This window comes from Pelobates fuscus, chromosome 9, assembly GCF_036172605.1.
Source record: "Pelobates fuscus isolate aPelFus1 chromosome 9, aPelFus1.pri, whole genome shotgun sequence".
NCBI lineage: Eukaryota > Metazoa > Chordata > Amphibia > Anura > Pelobatidae > Pelobates > Pelobates fuscus.
Window position 1 is genome coordinate 145,906,255 of NC_086325.1, and position 24,072 is coordinate 145,930,326.

A 24,072-nucleotide genomic window follows, 5' to 3' on the forward strand; every position below is an offset into this window, starting at 1 on the left:
CAGTGAGATAGATTTGCAGATTATTTTACCCTAGCGATCTGTTAAGAAAAAAATAGATATTGGTTTCAATGTTTATATGGCAATGTTTTACACATGTCTGGCAGTGATGGGGTTAAATGATAATGCTGTGATATCAGGACAGCGGGTTATACAATTTGTGTCGGCTCCTACGGATAAATCAAATGATCTGCAGGTAAGAAGATATAAAATTATGATGTGCAGAGATTTGGGACTGGGGTCGTACTGCAGTGAAGAATATCGACAGTGATACTGTGTTACTGACAACGAACGTTGCTCTGCTAGGCCTTGGAGCCTTCTCAGTCCTTGGAACACAATGTTCTGTAGCAATGGTTCTGCACGGACTCCCTTGATGAATACGGAGACATAAATCTTGAGTCTGTGAGGGGATTATTAATGAGTGTGTTCAGCTGGCAGGGGACGGAGGGTTTTCCGTGTCCCTCGTTGCAGATTTACGAAGATTTTCTCTTACTCGCAGGAACTCGTGCACTCCAGACTTGTCGTTTTTTATCGAAGATGCATGTTCCCTCTGCAAAAAAAATAAATACATTGTTTTTGTTAGTTAATATGAGATATCCCTGTGCCTGCTGACTTCATTTGCTCTGTCAAGGTTAGTCTTGCAGAGCATTATCTGATGACAAACAATCGACCAAGAGTTGACCTATTGAAAACTTGTGTTGTGATGGTAGAACCAGGAGAAACCCTGTACCATCCCTACCTTACTTCCTAGATTGGGGAGGTCAGATATTCCAAAAGAAAATAAGCAACGAATGACACACACAAATACACCTCTACATTCACATACACACAAAAACACATTTACCCACCACTCAAATTTCCCCCTGCTAAAGGGCTCAAGGCATGAGTTAGCTAAACTGATGTCTAAGGTTGCAGGGTTCCTAGTGGAACCATCAAAAGAAATGTTCCTTCTCTTCAACCTACGAGAAGACCGGCCCACATCAATTTCAAAAATAATATTAAAAGTTCTGACTACTGCTATAGCTAGAAAATTGTTTTTTTTAAATTTTCCCCTAAAATATCAAAATTAATTTCTCAAGTTTCTTGGAATTTTAAACATGAGAGGATGGTCTTGGACCAGTTCCAGATAAGGAGGGCAACTCGAGAGGCATTCTCGATATAGAACAACTTCATCAAAAAAACTAGCGACAGGGGAACACAGGGGAAATTAGCCACCGTTAACTTCTCAGTAAGTTGTAACTGTAAATGTTTATAACATCTTAACACATAAACAAGAGTCACTGCAAAGCCTAACAGTGATACTGAGGTGACATCAGTTGAGAATCGAAAAAGGTCATGCCCACCCATATAGCCCAAACCCCCTAAATTGTTCTCTTGAGTTCCTTTTGCCTTTTAATTCTACATGACAAACTATATTTACAGAGCACAGCTTGTCTCAATGTTATATGTAGACCTTCATAGGTAATGGAGGTAATTGTGATTTTGCTTTGTTTAGTAACTCCATCACTATGTTCAGTATAATTACACATTGTGTAATTTGTGACTAAATTTATACTTTGTAAAAGTACTTGAAAACTAAATGAGACATACTAATCTCCTACACAAATACACCCCTACATTCACACACATGTACACACTGACCCTCCACATCAGTAGACCAGCACCTTCACGCACAGAGACATGCTAAGCTTCCCCACAAATACACCCCTACATTCACACGTATACATGCTAACCCTCCACATCAGTACACCAGCACATTCACGTACAGAGACATACTAAACCTCCCCACAAATACACCCCTACATTCACACACATGTACAATTTAACCTTCGACACCAATACACACTCTTTGCACACACACAGATACACACTAACCGTCCACACAAATATACCCATGGACACACACACATACTTTCCACAAATAAACTCTTTTATCTCCGTACATAGTCAATCCATTCCAATGTTTCCTAAATTGTCATTCATAGGTACTTCGCACAGATACATTCCTGGATTCACAGCACATCAACCATCTACACAGTCCTACAGGGTGCATTATTAAAAATTCAGAAAAGCACATCTATTACAGTTATCAGAGGGCCACCAAGGTGGATGAAAACGTCTTCCACTGGCCCTGGGCAGGTAGTAATTGTACGTTTCAAATAATTGTTACGCTATTTATTTATTTAAATATCAGAAATCTGATTCTGCTTTCGTCACATCACACAATTTACCTCTTCCCTCCTTTGCTGCCATTTCTGCAACTCCTGCTCCAGGGGCGAGGAGATCTGTTTTGTGTCTTCCTGTCCCTCTTTCCCCTGAGACCTTCGTTTTTCCAAAACTCGCAACAGTTCAGGTTTGCTATGAAGGACAAGGCCCCTGGGTAGGGTAGACAAGACATGTATAGGGTTGGAAGGAAGAATGATAAGTGGTAGCAATTATAAGAACACTACACAAACCTGTATTCCTAAGGCTATAGTGTTCTCACCTTTTTTCCCAGCGCCGGAACCAGTCCATGCCTCTGCACTCGATCTGACTCCTGCAATCTCACACTAGCTCTTCTCTCTTGCCCAATCCAATGCTCCTCATAGAGGAGAACTGGGGATAAAAAAGTGCACGTGCGGCCAACACTGCTCTCTTACAATCAAATGGAGGTTAGCTGTGTCTTACAGTAGAAGTGCCTCTAGCGGCTGTCAGGAAGAAAGCCACCACCGGCGTCTTTAATCCTGCAATGCAATATCTACTCCCCAACAATGTTTTACATTGCAGGGTTAAAATTTGCAATAAAATGGTTTGAGTGCCATTAGTGATCCTTTAAAAGGAATAATGGAAACATAAATCCAATATAAAATTCTGTTTTGTGTTCGAAGCACTGCAGTTGTTACTCTTCCTGCACCCTTAGGACCACCAACCGGGAGGTAGAGACAGTACTCTCATACAGAGTCAGAGTTACGGAATGCGGGTCCCTAGGGATGTCTGTGTAGTATCTTTCTAGGATATGCTTCACTAACAGCCTAATCCCCCTTTTAGTGATTCATTATGCATTGTTCCTGGTCAAAAAAAAGATATTGCAATGTGCTGTGTATTCATTGTTTCATTGTGAAAATATTGTTAGCTAATGTGATGTTGTGATGTAATTCCAGTAAAATACAAGTTTAGCAGGCTAAGATTGCCACAAGGCATATGTATGTATATGTGTTTGTAGTATCAGTTAGTTAATAACACGTAGCTAAGATACTGTCATCACTGTACTGACCAGGTGCAGGAATGTAAGAACTGGAATTACGCGTCCCTCTCCTTTGTATCAGATGAGCCACGTGGTTAGACCGGATGGATGAGTTTAGACTCTATTCATTAAATAGGTTAAGGGTATGTGTGGGTGTAGTTAATTGTGGGAGGAGCTACAGTGCTATATAAGGAATGTACTCTATGTATTCAGTACTCAGACTTTGCTGTATTTTGGTGACGCTAGTCCCTCTGAGTCCCGATCGGTGATCCAATAAAGAATCTCTTCCTTCCTGAAGAAACCTGTGTCCATCTCTCTGTGCTTGGCTTCCGTCAGTTTCTCCGGTATCATTTGGTGCATTGGCCGGGAAGCTCATCGTTCAACGGTAGCTGAGAGGCAGAGGCGTGAGACGGTCTATCTTTGCCCACGTTCTCTACGGCTGCACCCCTGAACTTCTGCGTGGACCTCCCTTCGTCTCGGCGCCACTGGTCTGTTGTCCAGGAGATCATCGGCCTCTACGTGAGAAGTGCTGGGGTGTCCCCGTCGATGAGTGTGAACTCAGGTTCAGGAACGAGGAGGTAAGATAACTGCTGTTTTAGACGGCAGGACCCGCTAGGGGTATACCGATTGTGCGGTAGGCCCAAAGGGGTTTTTGAATCTGTATCTGCCCCCTCTGTCGGAGGGAAGGAGCGAAGGCGCACCGCTCGATCGAACGCTCTTTAGTCAGACCGTTTGATTTGGTTAGTCAGGCGGGGTCCAGGTGTAAGATAGCCCTAGCCGGACACCGGTGTCTTGTCTAGACTAGCGTTCTAGGGTGTATATTACGTTCGCTAGGTCGGAGGGACCGGGAGACTAAGCGGCGCCTGTGTAAATTCGGTTCGCTAGTTCTCATCCTATCTGGGCTAAGTGGGAAGGCGTGTAAATTTGGAACCCACTAGACTTTTGATAGTACGACTAAGAGGCGCCTGTGTAAATTCGGTTCTCTAGCTCGTTGTATAGTGCGACTAAGAGGCGTCTGTGTAAATTCGGTTCTCTAGCTCGCTATATATGTGGTGATTGGGCAGTGTGGCTAACCAAAACGGGTGTATATAGTTTTAGGTAGTCCATTCAAGGTACTGGCCAATAGTTTAGTTGGGAATTGTAAATGTGTTAACGATTGTTTTAGTAAAGTGTATATCTTGTTAGATAGCGCGAGCTCAGCCGTCTAGCGAGAGTGTTAATAGTGTGTTGCTGTATTATAGTGCACGGTACCATAACCCTGTATATTTACTGACATTATATAATAAGTACTAATCATTGTCGTCCATTGCATGTTTAACACCATAACCACTAATAATTGTATTGTGACCTTAACTTGTGCTTTGACCTATGCTAACCGTACTGTAACCGCTATTTGTAAAAGACGATGTTACTGGGGTGTGTTATAGACGGGTAATTCGTATATAGAGAATTATAGCGTGGGTGACTGTGTAGTTACGCCAAAGGGCATAATATTGATTATATAGTGACTGGTGTAGCAGCTGTGTGTGTACGGGAATTCCCTGAGTGTTTATTGTTATTGTGTACGTTTCACTTGGTAACCGTACCACGTGGTGCTGTTGCCAGAGGAAACGGGTGTGACTGTTGAATAGTACGCGTGTATAGTAATCGTTGTCGACGACGTTCCACTGTTAAATATGGGTGCGTCGCAGTCAACGATTCCGGATCCCTTAGGATGTATGGTTAAGAATTTTAAAAAGGGATTCAAAGTTTGTGATTTTGGGGTAAAGATGTCTCCTGTACGTTTGGTCACTTTGTGCACTAGGGAGTGGCCTACTTTGGTTGCGGCATGGCCGCCACGTGGCAGTTTGGATCCAACTCTGGTACAGCGCTTACACGTGGCTGTATCAGGTAGGCCTGAACTTTACGGCCAGTTTCCTTATATTGATTGTTGGAGACAGGCCGTAAATGACTCGCCAAAATGGCTCCGGACATGCCACGAGGAGCAGTGTCGCCTCATGGTAGCTAGGACTTGTTCGTCCACTAGGACTGGTGTTAGGCCCATTTTGGACACGCCCCCTGAGTCCGAGATCCCTTTGCCGCCCCCTTACTTTCCGGTAAGAGGAAGTGACGCAAATACAGGAAGTCCTGTAACCCTTCCCTCATTACCCTCATCCACTTCCGCTTCCTCCTCCAGTGCAGGATCCACCCCCCCTCGTACTAAATCCCCCCTTCCGGAACCAGATAGACCAACCTCCATTAGAAACGAATATCCTGATTTGGCGCCACTTCAGACTTCCGGTCAAGCTTCATCTAGCTCGGCCCGAAGTGTTCTATTTACCACCTTTTCCCAAAACCAACCTCCCACATCCCCATACCCTATCTCTCCCCGACCGGAACCCATGACTGACGCCCCTCCACGTAGCCCCATCCAAACCCGACAGTTGACTGGTGCCCAACAATTAAAGCACTATCAGATGCCTCTTCGCTTAAATCCCGGGTCAGCTTATATCGATGCCGCAGGTCAAATGGCACACGCTGACCCTGTCTTCGTATATGTCCCTTTCACCACTACCGACCTTTTAAACTGGAAGACCCATAATTCCTCGTATACTGAGAAACCACAAGCCATGACTGATCTGTTCACCTCAATAGTACAGACGCATAATCCGACATGGGCTGATTGCCAGCAGTTACTAATGACTTTATTTAACAATGAGGAAAGGACAAGAATAAATCAAGCAGCCATTAAAGCATTAGAAGATAGAGCCCGTGCTTTGAATCAAGCTAATCCAGCAGCATGGGCCGCAACACATTATCCCAACACTGATCCCGATTGGAACGTAAATGGTGCTGATATGGTTCAACTCAGAGCCTATAGAGACGCTATAATTGCTGGCATGAAAGCCGGAGGAAAGAAAGCCATTAACATGTCGAAGACAGTTGAGGTGATCCAGAAAAGCGATGAAGCGCCCAGTGTCTTTTATGACCGATTATTGGAGGCGTACCGCTTGTACACCCCCTTTAATCCGGAAGACGCAGACAATTCCCGAATGGTTAACTCCGCCTTTGTCAGCCAAGCTTACGGAGATATTAAGCGCAAGCTACAAAAGTTAGAAGGGTTTGCAGGTATGTCCATCACCCAACTAATGGAGGTAGCAAATAAGGTCTATATGAACAGGGATACAGAAAGTAAGAAAGAGGAAGAGCGCAAGATGCGTAAAAAGGCTGATATGCTAGCGGTAGCGATCGCAGGCGTAGATAAACGGGGCCCAGATAGAGGCAATAATAGATGGAGTAGGGAGCCTTTGAGTAGGGATCAATGCGCGTATTGCAAGGAAGAAGGGCATTGGAGGAACGAATGTCCGCAAAGAGAGACAGTACTGAAGAATCTCTTAGAAAACATTTCTACATACCAAGATTGTCCAACTTGACTCAGGCCATTGTACGCAGATGTGTAACGTGTGCTAAGAATAATGCAAGACAAGGACCAGTAAAGCCACCAGGAGTTCAGTTTATGGGGGGACTCCCCATGTCCGATCTACAAATAGACTTTACAGTGATGCCTAAATCGGGTGGACATCGTTACCTGCTGGTAATTGTGTGCACCTATTCAGGCTGGGTAGAAGCATGTCCTACTCGTACAGAGAAAGCAGGAGAAGTTGTGAGATTCCTGCTACGAGAAATAATACCCCGATATGGACTACCCTGTTCTATAGGATCGGACAATGGTCCAGCTTTTGTTCATCAGTGCCTACAACAACTGACTCATATGCTTGGTATAAAGTGGAGGCTTCATACTGCATATAGACCCCAGAGTTCTGGTAAGGTAGAGAGAATGAATAGAACTATAAAGAACCAGTTGGCTAAAATGTGTCAGGAAACCCAACTTAAGTGGAACGTTCTCTTACCCATAGCTTTATTGCGAATCCGCAGTACCCCTACCAGAAGGATGGGCCTCTCTCCTTTTGAAATCATGTATGGGCGACCACCTCCCGTACTTGGTAACTTAAGGGGGGACTTGAGTCAGTTGGGAGAAGGAATTACCCGGCAGCAGGTTGTAGAGTTGGGTAAGACTATGGAGGAGGTACAGAAATGGGTACAAGATAGATTACCTGTGAATATTTATCCCCCTGTTCATAGTTATCATCCAGGAGACCAAGTGTGGATTAAAGAGTGGAATAATGTACCGTTAGGGCCCAAGTGGAGAGGTCCTTATGTTGTTCTTTTGTCTACCCCTACAGCGATAAAAGTAGCAGAAGTGACTCCGTGGATACATCACTCCAGGGTTAAACCAGCAGCAGTCGATTCTTGGCAAGTTACAGCAGATCCAGAGAATCCCTGCAAGATCCGGTTAAAACGCACTACTCAGTCGGAGTAACGAGGAATTATTGTGGATTACAAATTTTATTGTTACAGGTGTGAGTGAGAAGGCCATAATAAAGCCTGTCCGCTTACCATCACATAGTGTATAAGCCAGGAAAGTCTCGAAGGGACACCTGTGAAGATGAGCAGAACTCCATTCCCTGCAGCCCCTCACATCCTGGAAGCTGAGGTTCCATCGCACGGACGAAGACTGAGGATGACGGCGAAAGATGTGCTTTTGATAGTGTTTATTTATATGTGTTTTTATATTCAGGAAGGTAGAGGTACCGACACTCCTAGCTGTGAGGTATGCATTAAGACTACGAGAACAGGTAACCATATTTCCCAAACCCTAATTTGGCATTCACAATACGAATGTAAAGGAGATGTATCGAGATGTAGATACTTAAATATAGATTATAGTGTGTGCCATTTAGGAGTAGGAGAACCTAAGTGCTTCAGTCCGGAGTATCAGCCTCGTACAATTTGGTTGACTCTCAGGAATGGAGATCCTCAGGGGACCCTAATTAATAAAACGGTGTTAGAATCCGTACATTCTTCGGGTGTTCTGCTATTTGATGCGTGTAAAGCGATATCGAGTGGTAGAAAGCCGTGGAATGTATGTGGGGATCTTAGATGGGAGAGGACGTATGGGTCTAACGATAAATATATTTGTCCCAGTAGCAAAAATAAATATGTGAGTCCTAGATGCCCAAATAAAGACTATAACTTTTGTCCATATTGGTCTTGTGTGGGGTGGGCGACTTGGGGACAGACAGTAGATAAAGACATGATAGTGACTAAGTTGCCGACTAGCCCTTATTGTAAGTCTATGGAATGCAATCCAGTCCATATTCTTATAAATAACCCCGACAAGTTCTTAGATAAATATGGAAATTTATTTGGGTTTCAGATATACGGGACGGGTTTAGATCCTGGGACATTATTGTTTATAGGAATAGAGACTGATACGGTATCCTCCCAGACTCATCAAGTATACCATTCCTTTTACGAAGAGATGAGTATAGATAATAAGATCCCCCATAATGCTAAAAACCTGTTCATCGATTTAGCTGAAAGTATTGCCGGTAGTCTTAATGTTACCAACTGCTATGTGTGTGGAGGTACTAACATGGGAGACCAATGGCCTTGGGAAGCAAAGGAGGTAATGTCCGGTTCTGAGGCAGTTGACCAATTAATATCTACACAAGCCGATTATCATATGAGTGTTAGAGGTAAATCTGAGTGGAGATTAAAGACCTCCATCATAGGTTATGTTTGCATAGCAAGGAAAGGAATAATGTATAATACTTCTGTAGGAGAATTAACTTGTCTAGGGCAAAAAGCTTATGATGATGATACAAAGAATACAACTTGGTGGTCGGCTTCAAATGTCTCAGAACCATCTAACCCGTTTGCTAGATATGCCAATTTAAAGGATGTGTGGTTTGATCTATCCATCACATCTACTTGGAGAGCCCCAGCAAATTTGTACTGGATCTGTGGTAAGAAAGCCTATTCGGAGCTGCCACAGGACTGGGAAGGGGCATGTGTGTTGGGTATGCTCAAACCATCCTTCTTCTTGTTACCGATTGAAACAGGTGAGACTTTAGGTGTTAAAGTGTATGATGTGAATCATAGGAAGAAAAGGGGACCCATAGAGATAGGCGCCTGGGAAGATGATGAATGGCCTCCCCAGCGTATTATAGATTACTATGGGCCAGCCACGTGGGCTGAGGATGGTACCTTTGGTTATAGAACCCCTATTTATATGCTCAACCGTATTATAAGATTACAGGCGGTGGTTGAGATTATCACAAATGAGACATCACAAGCGCTCAATCTTCTAGCGAAGCATAACACCAGGATGAGGACAGCAGTCTACCAAAATAGATTAGCCTTGGATTACCTTTTGGCAGTAGAGGGAGGTGTATGTGGGAAGTTTAACCTGAGCAATTGCTGTCTTCAAATAGATGACGAAGGGCAAGCAATAGCTGAGCTTACTAGCCATATGGTTAAACTAGCGCATGTGCCTACTCAGGTATGGAAAGGGTACAATCCAAGTAGTTGGTTTGGTAGCTGGTATGAGTGGTTTGGAGGGCTTAAGGCAGTGGTAGGTGGAGTCCTACTGATTTTACTGTTGTGTCTACTCCTGCCGTGTCTTATACCCTTAGTAGTTAGGTCTGTGCAAAGCCTGATAGGAACTATAGCAGAGAGGAAGGCTGCTGCACAGATAATGGCGATATATAAGTATAAGGCTCTAGATCAGGGAGAACCAATGCAAGAAGATGAATGTTGAAGATTCACATCATAAGATAAGTCTGGTCTGGTTCATGGTAACCTGAGGTATATGCAAACCAAGGTTAAGTGATGCCTCAAGTAATTGTGAAATATCAGAGGCATCAAAGGGGGGAATGTGATGTAATTCCAGTAAAATACAAGTTTAGCAGGCTAAGATTGCCACAAGGCATATGTATGTATATGTGTTTGTAGTATCAGTTAGTTAATAACACGTAGCTAAGATACTGTCATCACTGTACTGACCAGGTGCAGGAATGTAAGAACTGGAATTACGCGTCCCTCTCCTTTGTATCAGATGAGCCACGTGGTTAGACCGGATGGATGAGTTTAGACTCTATTCATTAAATAGGTTAAGGGTATGTGTGGGTGTAGTTAATTGTGGGAGGAGCTACAGTGCTATATAAGGAATGTACTCTATGTATTCAGTACTCAGACTTTGCTGTATTTTGGTGACGCTAGTCCCTCTGAGTCCCGATCGGTGATCCAATAAAGAATCTCTTCCTTCCTGAAGAAACCTGTGTCCATCTCTCTGTGCTTGGCTTCCGTCAGTTTCTCCGGTATCAATGTGTATAGTGAATGCATAGAATGGTTACCCAGTAGAGGTGGTATGATTGACTACAGCAAGGTAAATGTTAATTTGGCTGCCTTTAACTAGACTAGAACAATGATGCATCTGCCAACCCACAGGAAAGAGACGTAAATTAAGGCCTATTTTATTGAGTTGTGTTTAAACCAAATAATTTAGAGGTATTTTTACAACAAATATCTGGGTTTAGGTTTATTGGTGTTTATTACAGGGCCCCATATGATAAGCTTTCAGAGAGAGTTCAGAAACAACATAACACTTACAATGTGTATTGTTTGTTCAATGAAGGGTCATTCACTTACAGTTTGGATGTGATTTTAGATTCTATTTTTCGCTTGATTTAATTCATTTGAATCAGAATCAGAAATTCTTCCATTCTGTTAGAAAAAAAACTTTTCAAATGATTTATCTACACTAAAGTCTATGGGAAATAAATTGAAAAGGTTTTTTTCTCTAACAGAATGGAAGAATTTCTGATTCAAACTAATTAAATCAAGGCCTATATTTGAAAATGATTGTTTTGGTTAAAGAATCACTATAGTGTCAGTTAAAACCCCTTCAGCAGCTAACCTTTATCCAGCGCCGTGCTCCAGTGACCTCTCCTCCCCCGCCTACGTCAGCTCCCCTGTCCGATGTCAGCAGAGCCGAATGCGCATGCGCGGCAATGGTCTCCAAACCATTCTAAAATGTTCTGACAAATTACTCTGTAGTTGTTGTGGTGCTTGGAGTGGGTCTTTATTATATAATGTTTTTTTGTGCTCAGAATGTCCTTTTTAGGGCTAACATGCTTTTTTTTATACATGTTTGTGAACCTACTTGTTGTAAGTGAGCAACAACTCCTTGTGCAGTTCCTGATGTGTGCGAGATGACTTCATGGGGTAATCTTGTTTACACGAAGGATTCGATTTCGGAAATGTAGAACTTGTGTCGTTGGTCACTTCTTTACCTGAAGCTGTTTAAGAGAAACAGATATCAGCAATCCAGCCTGGTACGTGATATACAAAATATAACAATGTAACATCAATTTTGAGTGTTACCTTAACTCCCCTTATGATTGAGAACAGAAAACTAAGACAAGGGAGACCCAAAAACATAGTTGTGTATTAGTAGCCAGTGCAAACACCTCTCCTGGCTGTGATTCACACAGTCTGCATTAAAGGATCACTATAGGGTCAGGAACACAAACATGTATTCCTGACCCTATAGTGTTAACACCACCATCTACCCACACTGGGCCCCTCATTTCTCCATAAATATAGTAAAAATCTTACTGTATTCAAGCCTGAAGCTGTAAATCTGCATGCTGTTAGACTCAGAAAAACAAGCAGTCTGTTGACATGTGGTAGCCTGATCCAATCACAGTGCTTCCCTATAGGATTGGCCGAGACTGACAAAGAGGCAGATCAGGGGCAGAGCCAGCATGATTCAAACACAGCCCTGACCAATCAGCATCTCCTCATAGAGATGAGTTGAATCAATGAATCTCTATGAGGAAAGTTCAGTGTCTGCATGCAGAGGGAGGAGACACTGAATCACAGGATGATGTGCACAGAGCTGCCCTGTGCTCTGCTGACAGCAGATCTGAGTGGATGGGGGCATATTATGCCTCCATCAACTCAGAAGTCCCTCTGGTTCACTCTTAGTGACTGCAACTGGAGGTGTTCCTAGCTTTCAATGTAAACACTGTATTTTCTCAGAAAATACAGTGTTTACATGAGAAAGGCTGCAGGGAGCTATAGTTCTCACCTGAACAACCTCATTAAGCTGAAGTTGTTCAGGTGACTATAGTGTCCCTTCAAAATCAATGTTTTATTTTTAATCAGATGTTAAATTACTTTAGAAGTTTTTTAAAAATCTTCTGCTCTGTGAATAGAACTTTAGTCACATACAGGAGGCTTCTGCAAGCTATAGCACGCTAGTGACATTGCAGGAGACAAAAAATTCTAAATTAGACCGAAAGTGCAATAAAGGGAGTTTAAACATTAGATCTCTTTTTACAGGAAGTGTTTAGGAAGACTGTATAAGTCACATGCAGAGTGCTGTACCTATGACTGCATAGACAAAGTCATTTAAATTCTGAATGGCAGTGAATTGAGCAGTAAGACTGCAGGGGCATGATCTATACACTAAAACTGCTTCATTAAGCTAAAGTTGTTTTGGTGACTATAGTGTACCTTTAATTTTGAAATTCACTTTGAATTCATAATTTTATTGAATAACCTTGACAGAGAAGTGGAAGAATTAAACAATGTTTCTACTTATCCTCTTCAAATGCAATATGTACCTTGGCTATGACCGTTGCTGAACTTGATTAAGGGTTAATTTGCTAACTCTATAATAAAAGGAAAATTGAGCATCACATTACAAATGTTAGTACAAGTTGTAGGTAACTTTAATTTATTATTATAATGATGTAATTTCCATATAAGTGACAGTTCCCATTTAATTGTACTTGATTTTATAGGGTTACTCCAACCACTATGGCCACCAGCTTTTAAAAGTGATTATTGTGTTAGGAATCTGTATGTGCAGGGTTTCTGCACTCCCTCAGTACACATGACTCCAGGCTGCCTAATGTTAAAACTGTGCAAAAATGAAGTCTGTTGTTAGCACATACTCTGTGCTGGTGAGACATAAGGAGCTTCTACCATTGAAAGCAGCGTTGGTAGTGCGCCTGCAAAGGGGGCTTCAATGTACCTTCCCTCCCTTCTTTCAGCCCACCTAGCCTCCCTATATTCCGTAATGTGTGTTTTTTTTTTTTTTAAACTCCCTCCATCATGTAACCTTTATGACATGAATATGGTGCTTAAAGGACCACTATAGGCACCCAGACCACTTCAGCTCAATGAAGTGGTCTGGGTGCCAGGTCCATCTAGTGCTAACTCTGCAGCTGTAAACATAGCAGTTTCAGAAAAACTGCTATGTTTACACTAGGGTTAATCCAGCCTCTAGTGGCTGTCTCACTGACAGCCTCTAGAGGCGCTTCCGCGATTCTCACTGTGAAAATCAAAGTGAGAAGATGCTGACGTCCATAGGAAAGCATTGAGTAATGCTTTCCAATGGACTGTTTGAATGTGCGCGCGGCTCTTGACGCGCATGTGCATTTGGCGGATGACGTCTGCAGAGGGAGGAGAGTTCCATAGCGCCGAGGGAGCCCAGCGTTGGAGAAAGGTAAGTGTTTAACCCCGTCAGCCCCCTTGAGCACGGCGAGAGTGGGACCCTGAGGGTCCGGGGACCTAAAGACCCTATAGTGCTGGAAAACGAGTTTGTTTTCCTGGCACTATAGTGGTCCTTGAAGGTGTTTAAGATGTACAAAGAATTACATCTCAAGGAACCCAAAATATGAGGTGTTAAGGCTGATCATTCACAGAGTAGACATGCAAAAAGTAGAGATGCCAAGCCCCGAGTTCTGGGGCAAATCCAGTAAGTTCCCAGTTGTGAATATAGTTGAAATATCGACTTAGCAATCGTATTGTGAAAAGGGTTAATGGATGAAAGAAAGAAATATAAAAAAACGTCTACCTTAATTACCTTTCTTAACAGCAGGTAGCATGGCTCCGATAGCGAACGGCAGCCTCAGAGAGGAGAGGACCTGATATTTTGCCCACATCCACAACTCCTGTGACATCCTTGAAAAGGAGCAGAATGGAGCAAAGTTGGTAACAGTAAAAAGGCTTATGAACGGCTTAAGGCACGGACAGGATAAGAGCTCTGGGATTATCTGATCTTAAAGGGACACACATTGGACTTTACTTCCAATCCTTTTTTCATTAGAAAGGTTTACAATAGCTAAATGTTAAGCTTTTTACACGTTCCTCTTTGCTTAGCCTTTTAGAAATAAATCAGGGATTCTGATATGCTCTGTTAGACAAATCCCGCTTCAAGTCAATGAGTGAACTCAGCTGAGGATATATTCAGTTTGCTGAGATACTGCATTGTGATTGGCTGATATATGTGATTGGTTTTGGTCTAGGTGGTTGTCTTAGGAGTCGGACTCCCGATGGTAGGGGCGTAGGGCTAATGGATAAGCATATAAATGATATAGGGTACTCGTTAATTTATGTGTAGTTATTTTTTACTATTTGTTTCCCTACGATTGTTATTTGAATTATTTTGTTTGTTTTACATTTTTCTGGTTTCATTCAAGGGCGGTAGATTAGACATGTATTGGGTGAGAATGATAGCCTATATCGGTGATGGTAAGTAATATTCTATTTTTGTTAAAGGATCACTATAGGGTCAGGAACACACACATGTATTCCTGACCCTATTGTGTTAAAACCACCATCTAGCCCCCCTGGGCCCCTTATGCCACCATAAATTTAGCAACATCTTACTGTATTCAAGCCAGAAGCTGTAGATCTGCATGCTGTTTGCCTCAAAAAAAAAGAAAAAGCAGTCTGCTGACATCATCAGAAGTGGTAGCCTGATCCAATCACAATGCTACAGTTTGAGACCCCTAGGCTACATTAGCTATAAAGGGAGGGGGGCTAACGGGAATTGTAGATCGCATGTGGCCAACTGTTGGTCCCCTCTATCGTGTTTTATAAAAGTGAAATTTTTGAGAGAAATCAGCACTTTTATAAATGGCATTACCAACAACCTCTCAGATGTCAATTAGGCAACAGGATAGGTCTCCTGCTCACTTGATTTGGACAATCGCTCAATGCAGTAGTTAGCACTTCTCAGAGCAAAGTTTTCCAATGTTAAAAATAACTATATTAATTTTCTAAAGTTGGATTGTCCCTTTAAACATGCATACTGTGCACTGCGTTGCCCAGCAAAGCATGAAAATTAAAAAAAATAAAACTATAAAGAATGTTGGTACAACCAATAGATAACCTTTAGTTATAATAGATAACAATAGATAACCTTTAGTTTAGAAATGACAGTTCCTAGTTAAAGGAACTCTGAACAGGTTGTTACAATTAAACCTTGCAGGCTTGCATTTTGCCAAGTCTATTTTATTCTCTCATGCCAATAATGCAGCCGCTGCACCTTAAGACAACTTCTGTGATTTGACGTGGTTATGGTGCCCAGAGTCTGTACATGCAGAGTTTTGCCTCTTAATAAGGAGTTTAACCCCATTCCTGCCGGAAGTCTAACTTTACCTCCAGACTGGTTAATTGCAATTCTGTGCATATATCCATGCGCAGAATGTCATTCATTGACTGAAAGAGGTCAGCTGACGCTCTCGGCCAATGAATTTACGTCATTGTCGTTATCCGGCTTCGTTAGCTCTGGAGAAGCCAGATGCACGTCACTGTCATAGAGGACCCTTGGCACCTGGCAGGGACCCAAGTAAGAGGGCTAACGACTACTGGGAAAACTTCGGGCACTATAACTACTAGTGGGTTGTAGTGGTTTTATGATGCTGAGAGAAACCCTCTGACGCATATACGGATGTGGGGACAAGAAAACTAAAACTGCAAAGTTTCAACAAGAAAAAATTAAAGGGACACTATAGTCACCCAGACCACTTCAGCTCAATGAAGTGGTCTGGGTGCCAGGTCCCTCAGGTTTTAACCCTTCAGATGTAAACATAGCAATTTCATAGAAACTGCTATGTTTACATTAGGGGTTAATCCAGCCTCCATAGGAAGCGTCCATAGGAAAGCATTGAGAAATGCTTTACTATGGACTGTTTGAATTCGCGCGCATGCGCATTCCGGTCCACTCGGGAGTTGACGTCGGCAGGGGAGGAGAGGTCAACAGCGCCGAGGGAGCCCAGCGCTGGATTAAGGTAAGCTGCTGAAGGGGTTTTAACCCCTTCAGCGCCACCGGTGGGGGACCCTGAGGGTGGGGGCACGCTTAGGGCACTATAGTGTCAGGAAAACCGCTTTGCTTTCCTGACACTATAGTGATCCTTTAAGATAATTTAATAGGACGAATTTACTATTTTTAATCTTATTTTTGTCAATCTTTCTTTTATTGAGGCAATAAAGGTACAATACAGAAGAGAAAGGAGTGTTAGAGAGTAAGCACATGACATATACATCTGCAATGGTACATCAACTCCAGTGTACGACAGCCTAATTTTTTTTTTTAAGTAAAACAGTAAAAATAAATCAATAGCAAGGTTGGTAAGCTCCACAAACTCAGGCACATTATCCCAGACAGTGATATGAATCTTAGCTAAGCAGTAATACGTTGTCTATGCAAGTGTGACGACAGTGGATATGTTAAGTTTGCGAACTAAACAGTTAATGGAAAGCAGGATACAAGTCAAGTGTCACGAGTCACACGTGAGTAAGGCAGGCAATATACATTGATCTAAACATAAATATCACTGCATGCGAGATTCACTAAACTGGTTAACTAGCGGTACACGTTTGTTACATAAGGGGAGCAAATTAAGAGAAACAATTAGGCCTACATGACTGACTAAACACACTTAACAGTAAATGCAAGTTAAGCAGGTGGCAGAGCGGTTAATGTGAACACACGAAAGTAAGACGTAGCCATTGATATATAACTCGCTGCACGTGTATGTGAAAATACTAGATGCTATATACTAGGCACAAGTTTCTACATAGCTAGTGAAACTATGCAAGCAATCGTCAGTCTACATGCCCTGCCATTCAATAATGCTGGGTGTCATTTAAAAGTCTGCCATACACTAAGAGAAAGTGAAATATAATAAAATAAAGAGCTTGTCCATTCGCCTACCGTTGAGCAATAAGGTTTCAACATTACGCTTCGTCTAGTCGCTTTATCTATATGCATGCTATAGCTAATTACTAAAACCAACAGGTAACTTAGAAGTGAGGTTACAAACGGAAGACCAGCCAAGGGAGGTCGTGTAGCTGAACAGGTTATGTCCCAACAGTCCTTAACCAGGGGTGGTGGTAGTGAGACAGTCTGTTAGCGGGGTTAGTTCAGCCTATCCCGCTGCTGGGTAGAGCCGTCGTGCGTGTCTGAGGGGTGGGAAAGACGGCCTCGGCAACTGGTAAATTCCACAGGGGTACGACTTGGTGCAGACTGGTGGCAGCTGTCTGCCAGCCCCAGGCCCCTGTGAAGGCCTTCACCTGTATTCCACCGACTCGGTTGCTCAGAGAGGCCGGGTCGTCCCTTCTTCGGGCGCCATGTGGGGCTCGGATGTTCTGCCGCCGCCAGCGGCGGGTAAGCCTCCGGCGGTGTGGTCGGTGCCTTGGAGTCTGACTCAATGTGGTCTTCGGCCTGGGAAGGCATTGTGGGCGGCCCTCAGTACCGCGTCCCCGTCGTTGTGGGCAAAGCTCTGGACCATGAGGCGCATCTTTGGGCCTGGTCAGGACTCCGCTGCTTGTGTGAGGTGGTTTTGTATGTGTTTGGTGCACCCTCTGCTTGTGGGGTCTCCCCGCTTTGTGCTTACCGCTGGCTTTAGCGATCTTCTGCAGGGTGATCAGTCTGCGTGGTCCCCGCGGTCTCTTGCGTTGTAGCAGGTTTGTCTGGGTGTTCGGTAGCTTGGGGCGGTCCGCGGGTTCACACGGGCTGGTCTGGGTAGGTGCTGGGTTTGTCGTGTGCTGGTTTGAAGTTAGTGCACTCGCTTGTCGCGCTGCAAGTTGCGCCCAAAATCTGTTGAAGATCAGGTCTAGCTTTGCTTGCGTGATCGCTAGGTGGTCTACTGGCGTGGGATTCGTTATACCCTCTGCCATCCGGATTGCACCCTGCGGCTCTGCTCGACAGGTATCATGTATGGTGGTGGTCTTAGCTTGGTGGGGACCGGGATGACCCCCGCCGGTCCATAGGGGGGGGAACGGGGATTTCGCCTGTGCCTTGCGGTGCTTTGGGGCGGCGGGAGAGCGGCCGTCTCCCCCGCGTCCGCCTCATGTGTAGGCCTCAGCGGCAGTATGGTCGGGACTCGGGTGTATGACCTCGGGAGAGGCATCATCCAGTAGGTCTTGGTGTCCTGAGTCGCTTGGAAACCGGTAGAAGTCGGATCGCTGGTTCAGATTAGTGGGATTTGGCGTTATTTGTGTGAAGTTGCAGGAGCATCGGCAACATGCGTCCGCTCCGCTCTGCTGTCAGGCCCCGCCCCCTTTTTAATCTTATTTTAGCCTAGATTGCTCAACTGTGATTTTCAGCACATTTTGTTCATTTCAGTAAAATTCACTGTTTAGTAAATAGACCTCTTAGCATGAAACCAGCAATAAGTGTCGGAGAATTCAGTCCATTTTAAATAACAGAGGCAGAATGTATTTACCTGCACTGAGGGGCAACGGGGGGCTTCTGTCTCCAATGCTGGTCTCTGTGTTGGAAACACAAAATATTTATATATATATAATTAGTTAGTACAAAAAAGCCTGCTGCTGCTGGTAATGAGACAGATTGATATTATTATTTATTACTATTTTATTATTTATATAGCGCCATCAGATTCCTTAGCGCTGTACAATGGGATATGACAGTAGGACATTATTCACTAAATTGTCAAGAATCAAATGAATTTAAAATTTTAGGACAAAATAGACAAATTGGAAGAAATTCTCCAAATCAGCTCCATTTTTCAGTTTGGCTATTTAAAATGTGAAATGTATTTAGAATTCCTGACAATTCACTGTTTAGGGAATTTTCTATATAATGAGGTTCGAATTGGTGTCACTGTTAAGCCTTTAAGAGAGGTGCGGGGTGGCACAAGGTCCCGTACAGGGATCGCAGAATAAAATAAAGCTCTGTTGCAAAAGAAAATCAACAACTATCCAGTCTGCTTGCAGGAAACCTCATCTCTTTACTTAATAATGGATTTAGTGACCCTGTTCTCTTGTTTCATGGCTCTACTTTGGCCAATGATAATCACCCATATGAGAGCGGACATTTATACTTTCCTAAAAAGTGCACTTCAAACTGTTATAAGCCCTCTGCATATCTCCCAAGTGTCCCGATTTTAGGCCCAATTCCCTCTCTCTCTTTTCTATCCTAATGTTCCCAAGTATCCTCAATGCTCCCCAACACGTCATATATATAGAATAGTATGTGATTGGATGGATAAGACTAGTTTGGGGTTTGTGATTGAATAATTATGACTAGTTTGGGGTTTGTGATTGAATAATTATGACTAGTTCGAGGTATGTGATTGGATGGATATGACTAGTTTGGGATTTGTGATTGGATGGATATGACTGGTTTGGGGTTTGTGATTGGATGGATATGACTGGTTTGGGGTTTGTGATTGGATGGGTATGACTGGTTTGGGATTTGTGATTGGATGGATATGACTGGTTTGGGGTTTGTGATTGGATGGATATGACTGGTTTGGGGTTTGTGATTGGATGGATATGACTGGTTTGTGATTTGTGATTGGATGGATATGACTGGTTTGGGGTTTGTGATTGGATGGATATGACTGGTTTGGGATTTGTGATAGGATGGATATGACTGGTTTGGGGTTTGTGATTGGATGGATATGACTGGTTTGGGGTTTGTGATTGGATGGATATGACTGGTTTGGGGTTTGTGATTGGATGGATATGACTGGTTTGGGGTTTGTGATTAGATGGATATGACTGGTTTGGGATTTGTGATTGGATGGATATGACTGGTTTGGGGTTTGTGATTGGATGGATATGACTGGTTTGGGGTTTGTGATTGGATGGATATGACTGGTTTGGGATTTGTGATTGGATGGATATGACTGGTTTGGGGTTTGTGATTGGATGGATATGACTGGTTTGGGATTTGTGATTGGATGGATATGACTGGTTTGGGGTTTGTGATTGGATGAATTAATGTGACTAGTTTGGGGTATGACTGTATGGTAAGTATGACTAGGTGGGTGGTTAAATTGCAATAACTGCAATGTTGGGTGCAGGTATATGGCAAGTTATGTGGCCAAGTGTGTGAATGTGACAGGGTGAGTGGCTATTACTGGGATGGAAGGTGGTACTATGTGACTGGGTGGATAGGGGACTACCAGGCTGGTTGGGTGGCTGAATGGCAAATTAGAAGTATATTTGTGTGGAGTATTAGTGAGTGCATGTGAATGACAATGTTTTTTAATAGGGCGCTAGTGTGTGATTATAGTGATGTGGATTTTTTTGTACGTCAAGTTTTCTTGAGAATTTGACAAGAGAAGTGTAAACAACAGAATAGGACGTGCAGGTCCCGAAAAAGTCAGGATTAAATATCAATAATAATAAGATATGCTTAAATGGAAATCAATAGACATATATCTGGTAATACCATATTTAGAGCGACAATTAGCCACTTCCTCCCCCCCCCCGCCCCCCCACCCAACTGCCCATCAGAATCAAGAAGGCTCGGAGCACACCGTGCATACAGTAGCTGTAGGTCACACCGGAAAGTAAAGTAGAGGTTTACACCACTGCCTTCACCAATAAGGAGAGATATCATTATTAAACCCATGCTGGTTGTGGCAAATGAATAATTGTAGATATCAGTCAACTGGTCACAGCCCAACCCCACCAAAGCAGTTCCCCAACCTCCACCAATTCCCGACAGGTCCTGAAAGTGTGTGAAGAAAGTACCCTTAGTAACCCGTGAGATGGTGCGAGTGATACCACCCGCATGGCCTGCTAGGGTTTATAGTGGTGTATTTTTGTAGGGTGCTACTGTATGCAGTGTTCATTTACAGGTATTACATGTGTATATGTAGGTGTGTTTGTGCACTGTGTTCCCAATTCCCATCTACCTGATTTTATCTCTCAAAACCCTTCATTCATTAATGTCTCCCTCTTATGTTTTCCCTCCCCTTTCCATAATTATGCCCTCTCCCTCCCTTTCTCCAATTCTTCCCCTCTTCTTGTTCTCCCTTCCCTCACTTGTAACCTCGTCTTTCTCCCCATCCCTCACTTGTTCCACTCTTCTTTATCCCTTAATATGTTCCACCTGTTCCACTCTTCTGTCCCTCTGGCCGCACAATTCTTTATCTCTTTTGTCCCCCACAGGCAGCTGGGGGTACCGGAGGATGCTGACATCCTCTCCATTTGATCTCATTTTGGCTGCTGGCTGGAAGTCAGGATCTGTGGCCGCTGGTGCCGGGCGAGAAGGGGAAAGAGCTATTCTTCTTCTCACCTTAGCTCTCGTTCTTTACCACCACGATCCAGGGTTCCAGCAGTGAGGCCCCATTCCTGCATTCCACCTCGGTGGCCATATAATGGGAATTCGCCCTTGAATGTCTTTTCTAGTAGCTCCATATTGTCAGTGTGTCTGTGTGTATAACAGAGCTCCACAGCAATAACACTCCCAGTAATGTGTCTGAGTGTATAACAGAGCTCCACAGCAATAATACTCCCAGTAATGTGTCTGAGTGTATAACAGAGCTCCACAGCAATAATACTCCCAGTAATGTGTCTGAGTGTATAACAGAGCTCCACAGCAATAATACCCCCAGTAATGTGTCTGAGTGTATAACAGAGCTCCACAGCAATAATACTCCCAGTAATGTGTGAGTGTATAACAGAGCTCCACAGCAATAATACTCCCAGTAATGTGTCTGAGTGTATAACAGAGCTCCACAGCAATAATACCCCCAGTAATGTGTCTGAGTGTATAACAGAGCTCCACAGCAATAATACTCCCAGTAATGTGTGAGTGTATCACAGAGCTCCACAGCAATAATACTCCCAGTAATGTGTATTTAAACTACAATAAGTGTGTTTAGAAACCAGTCTGTGTAAATAAGACACATTCTTCTTGTTTTAAATTTCATTTTAGTTCCATGCATTTCTATCAGTAAGTCTCCTTCAATTTACCAGAACAGTTTCACTTCTGGCCACACCCCTAAAATTAAAGGGCCCCCTTTTGTCCGTTTGAAATATACGGAGACATGCCTGTGTGTTAATGTTCTCTAGATATCGGCATACCGAACCAAAATAAATGGGGAGCGGGGGAGGTGTTATTTAATAACCCACTAAAAGACAGCAATGCAATCATGACTGAGGGATCTATCTATCTCTCTATCCATCTATCTACCCCCCCTCCTCAGAATTATTTGGGGGATCTATTTCCCATTTGCCTGTTAACTGCAATATTCCCTATTTTAATGCATCAGGAGACTTGGTCTTACCTATCCCATAAACCCATATTAAGCCCATTCACAGTTTTGTGAATAGGAATGTGCAAAGTGTTTAGCTCAATTCCAGAGACATAAAAGGAACGTAGGAATTAAAGAAACAAGGGCAGGGGGCGTACCTTGCACCATAACCAATGCAATTAGCAAAACCTTTAATAGTGCTTATAGTTCCCCTTTAAAACATATTCATTAGAAACACTTGTAATCAATGGGTCTCACATAGAATTAAGCATAACTCAGCAAACCATATTTTTCAATCACAAACAAAACAAGAAAACAAAACAAAAATTCAAATTTTTGTAAAGGATAACAAACAGCGCATATGTGTAAATGTCTCAATGTATTGAAAAACCTAAATATATTTGAAGTGTAGTAGCCGGGGTCCTGAAAGCAGAGGGGAGATTTTTGTTTTTCTTGTCAATTAATTTAACTCCTTAAAGATTGAATGCCAATATTCAACAACATCAAAATTTGACATTTTGTAAACCTTGTGTTTTCTGTAAATATCCTGCGGATTTAGTATTGGCAGTGCTATAAAGCCTTGTTTTGCATTAAGGAGTAAGACTTTCCATTTTGAATTAAAATCCTGATATAGTAAATTGCTATGATGGCACAGTGTAGTTTAAAAAATGTATTTTATCAGAGGAAGGAGGGATATATTATGCACAACAACCCCTTAAAGTCTAATGCCATAAATGTTACAGAATTAATGTATAGGCATAGCCAGTGGTCATTAGTAAATTGAAGGCATTCTGTTCTGTTTCACAGCTAGACACACTAACTACTTGTGTATGCTTTGTTCACGCACTGTGGGCTTACATGATCTCCGTGTGGCTACTCTGTTCTTCTGGGGTCTGTGACATCACACGCTGGCCCAGGACCCTCCAGACAGGACGCACAGTAAGGCAGTATGGCGGCTGGCTTTCTGTGACAGAAATTCTGTGCAGGCTCCAATTTCTCCCTCTGTTTCCACTGGATGTTAATTATTAAACACCTCTGATTGTCTGTGATCCACACACGGAACAACTACACAACACTCACCTGTATGTATCAAAAGGCTTCATTTAACTCAGACACAAAGAATGCTAGACTGCGCCCCGTATAATGACTTTTAGCCAAGCCATCCAACTCTAACGAGACATTGTTGACATTAATTATCTATCTGCCTACCTACCTATCTATCAATTTATCTATCTATCTATCTCATAATATCTATCAGGTCCTAGGTAACTGATTTACAATAAGTTGTTTACTGCAGCCTCATTGCCTTGCCCATGACACTGGAGCTCCCTTTAAAATTGGCAAGCGCCGAATGAAGTTGTTTTGCCGAACGAATGTTTGTATATATTATATTACAATTGATTTGGTCACAGAGCTATTGATGCACTTAAAGAATGGGCCATCAATCTAAACATTACTGTAGGATACCATGTCAATGTAATGACTAGGACCAGACGATTTTAGGATGTGCAGCATCAACCAATAAACACTCGTGATATCTTTCTTATTATTATTTAGTTTTAGAGTTTCTAGAATTGAGGAGGGGTTGAATTTCTCAAACTAGATCCTGAAAATAAAATTCTGGAGAAATATCTAGACCTTCTTTATTTA

At 42.9% G+C, this 24,072-nt stretch overlaps 1 protein-coding gene across 1 annotated transcript; it reads right to left on the reverse strand.

The window, feature by feature from the left end:
* On the reverse strand, window positions 1–23,348 carry LOC134572472 (actin-associated protein FAM107A-like). The gene is made up of 6 exons (XM_063431460.1): window positions 23,281–23,348; window positions 18,634–18,678; window positions 13,983–14,080; window positions 11,268–11,403; window positions 2,229–2,373; window positions 1–547 (listed from the first exon to the last, which is right to left on the reverse strand). Exons 1-6 carry the CDS (start codon window positions 23,322–23,324, stop codon window positions 425–427), a joined length of 591 nt encoding a protein of 196 aa, XP_063287530.1. The 5' UTR covers window positions 23,325–23,348; the 3' UTR covers window positions 1–424.
* Between the last annotated feature and the right edge of the window lie 724 nt (window positions 23,349–24,072).

What these genes read in the sequence shown, in the direction of transcription:
- LOC134572472 (XM_063431460.1), bottom strand. Translation starts at nt 23,324, where the DNA reads ATGTCACAGACCCCAGAAGAACAGAGTAGCCACACGGAGATCAT. An exon ending in CCCGTTGCCCCTCAGTGCAG is followed by an intron (nt 14,081 to 18,633) that starts GTAAATACATTC and finishes CTCCTTTTCAAG; the next exon opens with GATGTCACAGGAGTTGTGGA. An exon ending in TTGTTGCTCACTTACAACAA is followed by an intron (nt 2,374 to 11,267) that starts GTAGGTTCACAA and finishes TACCCTACCCAG; the next exon opens with GGGCCTTGTCCTTCATAGCA.